This window comes from Aythya marila, assembly GCF_965140915.1.
Source record: "Aythya marila genome assembly, chromosome: 2".
NCBI lineage: Eukaryota > Metazoa > Chordata > Aves > Anseriformes > Anatidae > Aythya > Aythya marila.
Genome location: NC_139043.1, coordinates 60,785,853 through 60,799,052, shown reverse-complemented (window position 1 = coordinate 60,799,052; position 13,200 = coordinate 60,785,853). Strand labels below are relative to the sequence as shown.

Here is a 13,200-nt window from a genome sequence, read left to right as displayed (position 1 = left end):
CCCTGATTAAAGCTTCTACACAAAAACTCACACCCTGTTAAACTCTTAAAAATCTCACTGATTTTAGGCTGGCAAAGGAGTTCAGATCTTCCTCTAAAAGGCTATAGGAGATTGTGCTGTAAGTCCCATTTTAAGAGTAGCTTTCCAAGTCATTAAATCCATGTACATCTGGAATGAATCAGGTTCACTTGCTGTAAGAAAAGGATTAGGAATCTCCCTGCTTGCAGGGGAGCTCCCGGGCCCCCTTTGCTGCTCGAGGGCACAACGTCATGGATGCAGACAGCCTGCTGCGGCGTGGGAGCAGCTCTGCTGCCAGCCTGGTGCCAGCCTGTGCCGGCAGCTGCTACACCTACAGCAGCCTCACTGACAACTCCAATGTGTCACTGAAAAGCTGTTGTCACCCGCCAGAAAGAAGAAAACAAACTAGAGCCACTTGTGGTCTTGACAAGGTATGTCAAATAATTTAAGGAACGGAATCAAGCAATGGCTTCTGGTTTACATTTCATTGTATGAGAACGATACAGCAGCCAGCATCCTCACCACAGCACTCATCACCCTCCTCACAGCAAGGAAGGCAGGTTAAAAATAAAAACATGCTCTAAAAACAGAAGTGATAGAAAAGATGGAAAATAATCAAGACAATCACTAAATTGGAAAGAATAACACCACCCATGACATCAGGTAATATGCATTAATAATAAAATAGGTAAAAGCTCTGGTTAGACTGTAGAGATATTAAATTTAGGCAACCATATTTGTATGCACATGCATACAAGCACACAAAATATGTCAGACTATCAATTTTTGCATGGAAAGGGAAATAAATTTGACATTCAGAAGTACTAAATGCAACTTTCATTCACATGAGCTAGACTTGCAGGTAAAAAAAAACAGTTCTGAAAATCAGGCTCCAAGTTTATGCTACGCAGAAGATAAACTCTGCTATAGTTTTAAAGTTTACTTGCGATGGTACTATGAATCAAACATAAAAAGAAATCTTCAACATTATCTTTTTTAGTAAAAAAAAAAAAAAAAGAAGAGGAAACAATTTTAAAGTTCCAGCATAAATCAAATAGCTTTTTAACACACATTAACATTCTTTGTTAATTCCTGTGCCACTTCCTTGTGTTATGGTCAGCGAGTGAATAAAGACCAGCTGGGAAACGCTAACAGAAGAGATCTGCAATTTTCATTTCTCCGCCCCCCAAGATGCTGGTGTTTTTATTAACGTGGGTCAAGGGAGACATAATCTGCATTCCAAAAGGCACACAGGGACATATTTCCTGTACTTGAGAGACTTATTTTATATATATATATATATATATATATATATATATATATATATAAAACCAAAGCATTATTTAGCACTTCCCCTTAGCTTGTGCATATCATACACAGTGCAAGGAATGCAACAGGGTTGCACTTAGCCTGTTAGCCTGGATCATCAACTTCCCTTTAATCTTAGGAGCCTTTCCTTACAGAAGATCTGCATCTGCAAGGGTAAATCCCTGCTATTGCCCAATGGCCAGTGGAAGCTACAGTTGGGGACAGTTAGACTTCATCAGGGTAAAAAGGCTCCAGACAACTGAAGTTTAACCTGTCCTCCATCTCCATCAGATAAAGGTACACTGCTGAAGAAAGAAGTCCCATCTCTTTCCTTTAAACCAGTAAAAGGTGTGAGTGAACAGCATCAGTCTGTGACAGATCCAAATAGACTGATTTCTACCATCAGCAACCAGCATTGCAGCTGGTCTTCACAGTTACTGTGATACTGAATGTGTATTTTGCCCTCACAAACTCCTAATATTGACCCTGAAAACCTTTCTCCTTCTGGGGTTTTATCATAGGCTGCAGGATCAGTTGAGCTTTGCAAACACTTAAACCCCAAAAGCCAATGAAAAGCTGAAACCCTCAGCTCATCTTCTGGGAATTCATTTGAAGACCCAGAGCAAAACAAAGAGGTAGAAGCCCCATAAATAATCCCAGACTACGCAAAACTTTTAAGCAATCCCACAGGGAGCAGAGCTATTGGATTTTATACTGCCTGTGCATTACACTGTCGCAGTCTCACATGTGTATTCAAGGTCAATTCTCTCTGCAAAGCTTGAAGGCAATCTAGGTTAAGGACTTAGGCAAACACTTGGGATACCAGGGTTTATCCTGTGTTAGTTGAACTGCTGCCTTCCCCTCCTCGCATTGAAGCCTAAGCCACCACATGCACTAAGAGACCTCGTACAGCCAATGACTGCGGCCTAGCTAAAATGCACTAAGCCCACCATGGCAAGCTAGCTCTGGGCCCACCAGATCGTTTCATTAATGACCTGTTCTACTTCCCAAGCTGAAAACCTGGCTTTCTAGTCTGCTTTGAGTAGTATGAAGTACCATGAGGAGATGGGACAAACTCAAGGGAGAATTTGAGGAGCAGCCCAGAGCTCGTGTCAATGGAGTACAGTTTGGGATTAACACTGCACCAGAGATTGTACCCTATGAGGGCAGAATAACAACATGCCAATGTTTCCCCACAGGAGGGGACTGAATGGCCAGAATAAAAAAAAAAAAAAAAAAAAACCTACTGCAGCGAGCCCAGAGCCAAGGAGGTAGAACTGCTTGTGCCTGTTCCCTTGTGGGGCGGAGCTGCCCCTCTAGCTGTTGAGGTCCTATACACATCACAATTGCGGAATACAGCACAGAATGTTAACTTTTCAACCTTTCCTATACGTTACTTTCATATATATATATAAAGAATGTATTTGAGTAGTAAACAACAGAAAAAAAACTCTAGGAACCCCTTTTTCCTCTCATTCTGGAATTGAAACAGAGTGATTTCAATTTACAGCCAGTTACTGTATTTTGAAAGCTTCTCTGGGAATTGTCCTTTCTTCCTCGAACATCATTTCTTCACACAAATTCCCCATAATTACACAATAGACATAACTGCCAGCTCTATAGTCTTCAAAGTAGAAAGTACAGAGCAGGGCACAACATCCACGTAAAAATACCCTTTATCTTACCATGATGCAGAAATCTGTTGCCTTTCTTCTACTATTATCAGTAATTTCAATTGCACCCAGCTGTTCAAAGCCCTTTATAAACAGAACTGAAGAGTCAACTTTGAAGGAACCAAGTCCTTTTTCACAGTGTTTACTCTGGGGAGCAGCTTTTGGATTGAATGCAGCTACCCTGGTTTGTGAAACTGTCACATGAAAGCAAGATCAAGCACAACATCTACAGAACCTCTAATCTAATCTTTCACCCTTGCAGACATACATACAAACTAACATCTTTTATAGCCACAAGCCGTGTCCTTTAAACAAATGATACTGTGCTCCTGAGACAGTTATCCTCACATGCGTGAGTGTATGTGCCTAAGGTTAGAACACAAACAAAAGTTAGTTACTAGTGGCAGAAACAAATTTAGAAGATAAATGGTACGACACGTAGCTGGAGTTGCATACACTAGCCTGATGTGGAAAAAATATATATATTTCCCCTGTTTTTTTTTTTAAATACTGGAAGAGCAATGCTAAAATAGAAGATTGATGTCCAAAGATCTTGGAGAGGAAGTGAAATTTGAGAACGAAACAAATAGCATTTTGTAACAAGAAACTTTGTTGTTTCCAGGAACTAGAAAATTAAATTCATCAAGCAAACCACATATTTACAATAAAAATTATGCCCTCCACAGTAGTCCTATTAAAAGCTGATGAGGCAGGTCTGATTGTTTGCCTTTATTCAGGGGATGATGGGGTGCAGTATGTAATTTAAAAAACATACTCAGCTGAGCCTTGATGAGGAAGAAAGAGATCAGTGCCCCCTTCTACCAGTTACCTTCAGAGATCAATAAAAGGCAGCTAATTAGATATGACAAGTTAGAAGCAGCACCAGCTTGTTATTTTAGGAAATTTGTTTTGTAGTAGCAGGTCTAATATGCCAAAAATAAGTTATATCTAAATGTCAAACACTATAAGCAGCATCAACCTACATCAGCATATTTCCTCTATTTCAACCCAATAGTTCATGCAGAACCAGCAAAGTGATTACCTGGTGACCTGCAATGAAACTCAGCCTTATCAGATTTCGTACTTGAAGGATATACTACGAAAAACTTCATATAGCTATGCAACAGAAGTATGTGTGTATGCATGTATTTTTCAGTCAAGAAATACTCTGCAAATCCAAAACAATGAAACAATGGTGCATCTGCTTTCATTGTGGTCTGTACCGTATCAAGGACTTCCTCCTCTGGAGGCCGATCACGTATGACAACTCTGCTAGAGGTTAAGCTGTTGTTTTGTTAGTTTTATACTTTGGTTGCTAGAGTAGGAAAAAATATGACAACTTGAACTATCTTAGGTCCGTAAAATACTGATATTGGGCTGTTCACAAGGAAGGCCAGGTTGCACATTAGTCCAATGATCATTTTATGTAATGCAAAAAACTCATCTCTTTAGGATCTGGTTTAACAAACAACAAAATCCTGTTCCAGGTGATATAGTCAAGTGATTCTTAACAAACAAACAAACAAAAAACCTGCACAGAATAGCATTTAAGAAGTTATAAGACTGGCTTGTGCAGTACCCCTGACTGTCAATCAGTACCCTGTTCTTAAAAAAATAGACTGGAAATCTGTATTCTTGTATTAGATGCAGACTATTGATGTTTGTTACAGCTTGTCACTTGATGGCTCTATTACCATCCACATGGGTTTAATCACCACATGTTCAAAAGGAAGAGGACTGCCCACTGCTATCAAACTGGACTTATTTATTTTGGGAGAGATTTATGAAGCGCTGAGTGCAAATAACCAGATGGAAACCAAAACTCCATTCCTTTATTCCCGTTCACCTTCAACAAGGGAAACATTCACTTGTTCCTGAGACGATGCTCCCACTGCAACTTGTACTACATCCTGATTAATTGCTGGCTCTACTGGGTAGTCCTTTCAGGAAACTACAAATCAGACCCTGGATATGCTACAACAAAATTTTCCATGTGCCTTGCAAATGCAGCATTCAATTCACTAGCAACTGTCTGTAGGCAAAAGATAAATGAAAGTTAAAGTAAATTAGAAATCAAATATCTTCTTCCTGGATTCACCAAATAGACTTACTTCCAAATAGAATTACAAATGTCCTAATATACACAAAATGCTATAAACATTTTCATTGCTTCCTTTACAATGCACCAAATTACTTTGAAAAAGCATTAAACTACCCTATAATTTGCAAAATTACTTACATCACAGTTAGAAACAGCATAATTTTGAGAAAACTGACAGCAACCTACTCATAACCCCCTTTTCAATGTTTTCCTCTTCTGTCTGAACTCTTTTGATACTTTAAAAGACCTGGAGTTGGGGCAGTACTTGGGTATAACCTAGTAACCTATGGGCTGCACATGACTGCAATGGGATTGGTCATGGCTCCATATTTGCATTCCAGAAGTCAGGAATATTGACACCAGTGTACACAGCTTTATATACACATGGTCCAGACTGAAAGCTCATGGCACTTTACTAGCACTAGGCATGCTAAACCAGAGCATTTGCTCATTTTTCTTTTGTTCTTTGTAAGGCAGCAAATTAGCTCCATCTGATTAGCTATGTTATTTAGGGTAGCCTGTCTAGGGTAAACAGAATGTCAAAAATATTTTTAAAGAAGTGTTCGTTCAATGAAAGATAAAGTAAGCGAAAACAAATTCTTCATCTGCTATGAATGAAGAGGAAGGGAAAAATAGATATTATCAGAGCACGTAATTAAGCTCCAAATGAAAGGATATTGTTTTTCCTCATCACGACTGTTTTGTTAAGATGCACTTCAGGGGCATAAAACCGCAACGGGCAGGCCATGAAGCGTGAGGCCTCTCTGGAAACAAATTCCTGTTGTGTGATCAAAGGAAGATAAGTGCTGAGGCGTGAGCCTGGTCAAATTTATGAAACAGCTTTGCTTCCCACGTTAAACCACAAGCTTGCAGCTTTGCTCCACCGGTTTACAAAGTCTATGATCAGTGAAAGCCTTTATTTATTTATTTATTTGAAACCCTACCATATTCATGAGATACACTCAAAACACCTTTGATCTTTCTGATCAACATTTGATGGTAGTGCTCCTTCCTTCAGAAAGCATTGACTATCTGCATTGTTACTGTACTCTACTATGGTCTCTGCTGTTACATCTTGTGCTGGTGAAAAGCAAATTGGACGAAGCTGTCATAACACATGTTTTTATCTATGACTTCTGGATTCCTTCAGTCAGGGTTCTGCAATATTTTGACAAGCCAATATGAAACTGCTGAAAAAACTTCATTTTTCAAATCCAGGTGCTTAATGTCTGATCGTGTGCTTAGTGAACTACAGGGAGTCTTTCCACACATTTTAGTAGGTCCATGAACAGACTCTTTGTTGTGTCTATTTGCAAAACAACCACATGACTAGCTATGGGTTGCATAGCTAAATGAAATTTATTTTTATTCACTAATAATCATATGCTTATAAACTCATTATAGTGTAGTTTAATGCTATTTCAAAGTAATTTGGTGCATTGTAAAGGAAGCAATGAAAATGAGTTTAAAGCTCAGAGTGTGCAGGACCATGGGGTGGTGATGCAGGTGTTTTTTAACTTTGAGGTTACACGCCAAAAGATCACACTGAATTGTTAACCTGCCTATCAAGCAGACACATGCATAGGACAAAACAGATCATAGAAACAAAAGTACTGGCAGAAAATATGTTAATCTTTTAGCAGGTCACAGAAAGAATTTATTTGAAGGGAAAAAATGCTTCTGTAGAGCTGACCAGAAGATAACTGGAAAATACCTTTTTTTTTTTTTTTTTTTTTTCCCCATTAATCACCATTTTATTAAAATGGAAACATTTCAAACCTGAAGAAGTTTGACAGACTGCTTTTTTGTCCGTCTTCTGGCTAATTCCAGAAGGACTGGCAGAAGATGGCCCAAGTCACAAGCCTGACCTTTCAACTGGAAAAGGATGTTTCTCAACAATTCCATTGCACAAGAAAACTTATGAAAGCTTTGACTCCAATGCAAAATATAAAAAAATTGTAAAACCTTGCAAATCTCTGCAAATGCACCTGTTGCCCCTTTGGCTTTCAACAACTTTTGCTTCCAATTTGCCTTCTCCAAAACAAACAATTTGCAGAAGTACAGACAGGAACCCCAACCAATCTCTAGGGAAAGAAGGTAAATTTGAATCTAATAACCAGCTAGAACACCTAAGGGTGCTCTAAAACCTATACATAAAAGAAAGCTGCATATTACAACCACCCAAACACATGAGCAAAAGCATTCCAACGAGTGAGTAATGCGGTTTCGAATGACAGATGAAGGATAACCTCATGTCACATAAATATATGGAAGACAGACTTCCTCCTGGAACCTTCTCAGGAATAGCAATATTTATTACAGCGTATTCTATCCAAGGGAGCTCACAGCCCTTATCCTTACAACTTGATTTACATAACATGTGCACAGCTCACGCTGGAACATTGCAGCTACCTGTCATGCCGCAACATCATCTTTCTTCTGCTGCTGTTTGTTTTCAGTACAGCTGCACCACTCATTGCAGCACATGGGCTGTCAGTGTATTTACACAGTCATACAGGATTTCCTTCCTACCTGCATCTCACAGGGAAGCCACCACCCATTCTGCTCTGGTCTTTTAGCTGGTTCGTTTATTATAGCTGGAAGAAAGTCTGTTTTTTCAGACACCCTTACCGTCACTCAGATGTATTCTCTGTGGTTTTCACTTGGCTCCCCTTGAAGCCTGATCAGATTTCGGTCACTGCTGTTGCCTTTGTAGACAGTTACCTGAATACCAGTCTGAGGCATTAGGCCACAACCAGATTTGTGTTCCCGTGGACTCTGTTCTCTCAGCACATTTCGGTTCTTCCTAAAAGACCAGAGTGCTTTCCGCCCATATAGAGTACCATAGGAATAGATTAGGCTTCTCTAGCCTTGAAAATCTTCCACAAAACACATGCTTCAGAGTTTCCCCCTGCACATCTTGAGGAAACAGATGCAGTTCAGCCTCTAAACAAGTAGCTACAGAGAGGCTCAATAAAAGTGTGGTATTCACTACAGAAACCTGATGGAAAAGACATTTGCTGGGCTGAGAACACAAAGTGGGGCATTCAAGTCAAGCATGATATGTTATAAATGCATTTGTAATATTAAACAATATATTTGAAAATAATAGCTAACAGAGCACTCTTTAATTGCATTTTGCTTTTCAGTAATGGATTACTGGCAAGGAAAACCAGTTTTCTACTGCTGTCCCAAAAGACTGTTACCATAAAAATATAACTTATTGCAAAATATCCTATTCCTATTTCTCTTAAGGTTTCAGATTGTCTTGATAGATTTACCCACATGCAATACATAAATGCTATAAATATTTTCTTCACACTAAAATACTTCTAAATCCCTTCCTTTTTAAATCCCCTCTGCCCCTCATCTTCCCCACTAAGATGGGGCAGTACTGCATGGATAGGGCCAAATTTTGGTATCTGCTATTACAGCTGGAAGATTTAACACTGGAGTTTCGTTGATGGGGAGGCAATGAGGTAGTCTTCTCTACTCTGTGGTGCCGAAACCTCATGCTTATTCTTCAAGAAGAATGGATTTGAAAAGTTATGACTGGAAAGACAAAACACTTTTCTTCTGATCCTTCAGTTTCTCCCAAAACTGCCTTCACCAAATCCCCAGCACATCCCATGGCTCTTTTTTCCCTACCCTTAAATTGCATCTGTAGTTTTAAGCTAACAACACTCATAGTCCTGAGAATAAATGCAGGCCCAGCACTAAAAAGACCATTTGTGGTAACACTGGCATGCACCACTGTGGCTGTTTCACATGCTACCTCATTATGTCTGCACTAGAAAGTTTAATCCCTGCAGTTTTGTCAGGTCCAGCATTTGATATCACCATCCCCTCTTGTGATGCTGTTCTTGCTGGCAGAGGCAGCATCAGTGAGAGGCAAGGAGCCCCACAGGCAGGTTTCAGCCATGACACTGGATGACAACCATCTTAGGCAGCTGTTTCCACCTTGGTTAAGGGAGGCTCCTTGTTGAGGCAGCATTGCTCAAGTTGCAGAGAGGATTTTACCTTGACACGGGTCAGAGAACTGCAGCAAACTTGGTTGGAAGTCATCTCTAGAGACTATAGCATCCATCGTCCTCCTCATCACAGAACAATTGCCAACCACAGTCAGCTGGGACCTTGGACCTCACCCTGCTGAGTCCTGAAACCCAGAACAGCAGACCCCATGATCTCTGCCCTCCTTCTAGTGCAGCACAAACTGCCCACACAATACAGTTTTTCCTGGTGTCCAGCCTGAAGCTGCCGAGACACAGTCTGTGACTGCTGTCCCTGGTGCCATCTGACACAAGCAGTAAGAGTTTGGCTCCATCATTTCACAATCCTTACAAGTTGGGGTGGGCTTACATGCAAACACATGCTCATGAAAGTAGACAAGCCTTAAAGAGGTCCATCTCTTAACTGAAATCAAGCCTTAAAGAAATATGTCTGTTAACTGAGAATGTGTATTTTTCTATTCAAAATAAATGCATTCTAGCTTGTCTTTATTCCAGTACAGCATGTTACCCTAGTCTTTAGCCCACTTCTGCAAGGACACCTTCCATTATAACAGAAGCGTTTGAAAAAACAAAAACAGAGCATGGGAATCACTACCACATCCCATTCTCACCCTCTGAAATCTTCACTAATTCTTTCTGATAGGGTTAGAAATCTTTGAGGTTTTTATCATTATCCACTTTCAAGGCCTTTCCCCTTCTCCTCCCCACTACCAACATCACAGTGAAGGATTTCAGCTAGCCCAGCAGCACAGTTTCCACTTGCAGCAGCACTAACAAGAAATAACGAGGCAAACATAACTCTATCTGGTCAGAATGGCAGTGTTCAATTTACAAACACAGATTTGCTTGGTTTGAGCACTTTGGATAAGTCACCATATATTAGATTGTTAGGTGGATGTGCTGGTTTGTCTGTTTGTTATGTATCAAAGTGCAGTGATCCCCATTTGTGGGGGCACGAGTAAGTTTTGGGAAGAGAAGGATGATCCCATGAAATGCCAAATTAGACCAGGATCATCTTCCTATTAGTCATTTGGTACACTGGTTTGACATATTCGAATGCAGGTGTGATCTTAACTAACTGGGTAAGTCTAGTGATTCAAATGCATCTCAGGTGAACTCTATATCGGAGTAGTTTGCATGGTTCCTGAACTCACAAGTGTGACCTCAGCAAGCAATTCTCATGATGATAATGTAATCTGAGCTAACTTCCTATACACACAAGTGCTCTGACCAGCACACATGTGAAAGCCTATTATAGTGATGGACAAAACTATACTTCACAATATATCATGCTCTGTATAGCTTTTGGCTCTAACATGCTACAAATCAATGAAAAAATGTGTAAGAACAGCCAGAATAAATCAGTCCATCCAGCAGAGAGCCCTACTTCTAACTATGTCTAAAGCAGAGGCCTATGGAAGAACAAGGCAATCATGTAGTGTTATTTTCCTCATCAATTTCTGCAGTTTCCAGCATTCAAGCTTGGCATCTCTACTATTTCAGTTTTCAGTGTTTACAACATCCCCAACAGTAAATTCCACTGATTAACCATATGCTGCTTGAAAATATAGCTCCTTATTTGTTCTTTTCATTACTCTAAATAGCTTAGTATGATTAGCAAACTAACACCTTGCTGTTTATTTTTAGCAGATTTCCCTGATCGTTTGTGAGTATGACGAGTACCACTGGCCCCAGCACATGCACACCAGAAAAACAGACTAGTTACTCCTTCTGTTGACTACGTTAATTATGTAGCAATGCTCAGGCACCATTCCTCTTAGGCCTGGACAACTTACTTTCTTTATGACTTTTTGGTGAGAAATCCTAATAAAAGTTTTGGAAGCCCAGGCAGATGACCTCAACTAGATCACTCTACCCATATGTCCAGCAATACCTTCAAAGAGCTGCTGAGTATCTAAGACACTGTATTTACTGCTGCCTTCCCATAAACACCCTGTTTATTTCAATCTATCATGTCTGTGTTTCTTATGTACATTGCTTTTATTAATAAATCCACCAATTTTAGTCAGATGTGATTATTTAGACAAAGACACTGCCATAATCTTCCTAAAAATGAAGTCACCCATTTAGTTCCTAGGTGCATATAATAATGAAAGATTCATGTTCTATGCTCTACCTACAAAGCAAATGCTTTTTACACAGAATTATCATAAACAACCAGTATGTGAAAACAGGCTCACAGAGTTCTTTAGCATAAGACATGAAGGGGCTAGAAAGATGAGCATGTTCTTCAAGGTGGACATTTTTTTTTTTTTAATAATCAGAATCCATAGCATGCTTTTGTATTTTTACAGACCAAAAACGTGTTTTCTTAAGAGATGTTTACTGTGCTACTATTCTTACTAGCTGAAGTCCACAATGCCCTTTACCTTAAGGAAACCTATTCTGTGAGGACTTGATAGATTTGATGACATCCTGTTTATTTCAGACAGGACTTCAGAATGTCACTGAACAAAAAAGACTTGAGAGCACTTGTCCAACATTTTGTTATGTGACTGTGGAAACTCTATTTGAATATCCTCATTATTATTTTTTTTTTTTGACAGTTGTGGCTTTTAAATTGTTGTGATAGTGTAAATAACAGTCATAAAAGTAAACAGTCTAATACTGTAATCACAAATACAACTCTTACTGCTATGATTACCACACACTGACAAGTTTTTAGAAGCAGTTTTTTATTGATTATTTCCCAAATGTACAATAAACCCCCTTACTTGCTTCCTCAGTCCACACAGACAAGTCTCCAGCTCTACTCTCAATATGTTCTTCTCACTACTAAAATCTAGCGAAAGGTCAAAAATCCAGACTAATCACAGTCAAAGTGTGGACTCTGCAACTTGAGACCTAACTCTGCTCCCAGCCAATCCCCAAAAACATTCCTGTGGACTTCAGTCGTGTCTGGAGAAGTCCAGTCCGTAACTACTCAGATTTGACTCTTGTTCAGTTTTTGTCTCCAACTATGGCTACAGCATGCTGTAGACTTACATAAAATGTGTATATCTCCTACCCATTTTTCTTTTTTTTCCAATTTTCATAAGCAGCAAATTCTCTTCCCCTCTTTCCTGACCTAAAAGCAAAGCATTTCACAGAGAGCATCTGCAAACAGCAAAACATCTGGCACACAATTAAATAACTCACATCAGCACTTCCATTTCTAAAAATGTGCTAAAATGCTGAAGAAAAAAAAAAAAAAAAGGAAACAGAAGTGATGCATGAAGTTCACCTTTAGCCTGATTTATCCAGAAATTGAATAACTGCATCCTGACAAAACAATAGGTGCTTTCCTAGGATCACCAGTCTCAAAGGACAGAACATAAACTTCACCTCTGGTCTATTTGACAAGGTTTATTATCCCAGAAGAAAGAGAAATCAGACACCCCCGAGTTACTAACAAAAAGACAAAGGAGAGCAGTATTTCAAGAGTTAGTAAAGTATACAATTTCAGAAATTAAAGGTTGGGGGGGGGGAATCACAACCATAGAAGACACATTTTTCTAAAACCTGTGACATGTTTTCAGAACAAAAATGCTTTTCTGTGTGCAGTTTACACCTACACCTCCTTGTACATCTTGAGACCTTACTGCACTAGACATGCCATCATTATCAATATCCTAGTCTGGATATAAGATGACTGTATTTGCATTTTGATTTTTGACTACATCTTACATAAAATGAATGGTGTACTAGCATATAAGAATGAAAAAGAAAAAACTTCAGTTACTCACCTAGATAGCAGTAATTTACCCTGAAGTTTCAAATCAGCAGCACAGTCATCAGATTGACAGTTCCTCTCAAAAACAGTCTGTGAAAAGCAAAGAAAAGAACTGTTATAGCATAAAACGTATAAGATTAAAGCTCCCCCAAAGAGGCAACATGTTTGGATGAAATAAAAAATCACCAAAATTTGTGATACAGAATATGCAGTGTGAACGCTAAAGAAACTCAAGGGAAGCCAAATCTCATCTTTACAAAAAAGTCTTTATTCTCATTTAACTGAACAAGAAGGTTCAACAAAAACAGACTCCCTCAGAGATTTTCCTCAATCCATTCCCACTTCTCATCTTACAAG

General features: G+C 39.2%; 1 protein-coding gene across 2 annotated transcripts in view; it reads right to left on the bottom strand.

Annotated features, from left to right (window-relative positions):
* Positions 1-13,200, bottom strand: part of ITGA9 (integrin subunit alpha 9) — a 221,026-nt gene that overhangs the window by 81,612 nt on the left and 126,214 nt on the right. For both annotated transcript variants that reach the window (XM_082754412.1, XM_082754413.1), the window contains exon 17: positions 12,857-12,933. In XM_082754412.1, the coding sequence (XP_082610538.1) occupies positions 12,857-12,933 (77 nt within the window). The remainder of the gene's footprint in view (positions 1-12,856; positions 12,934-13,200) is intronic.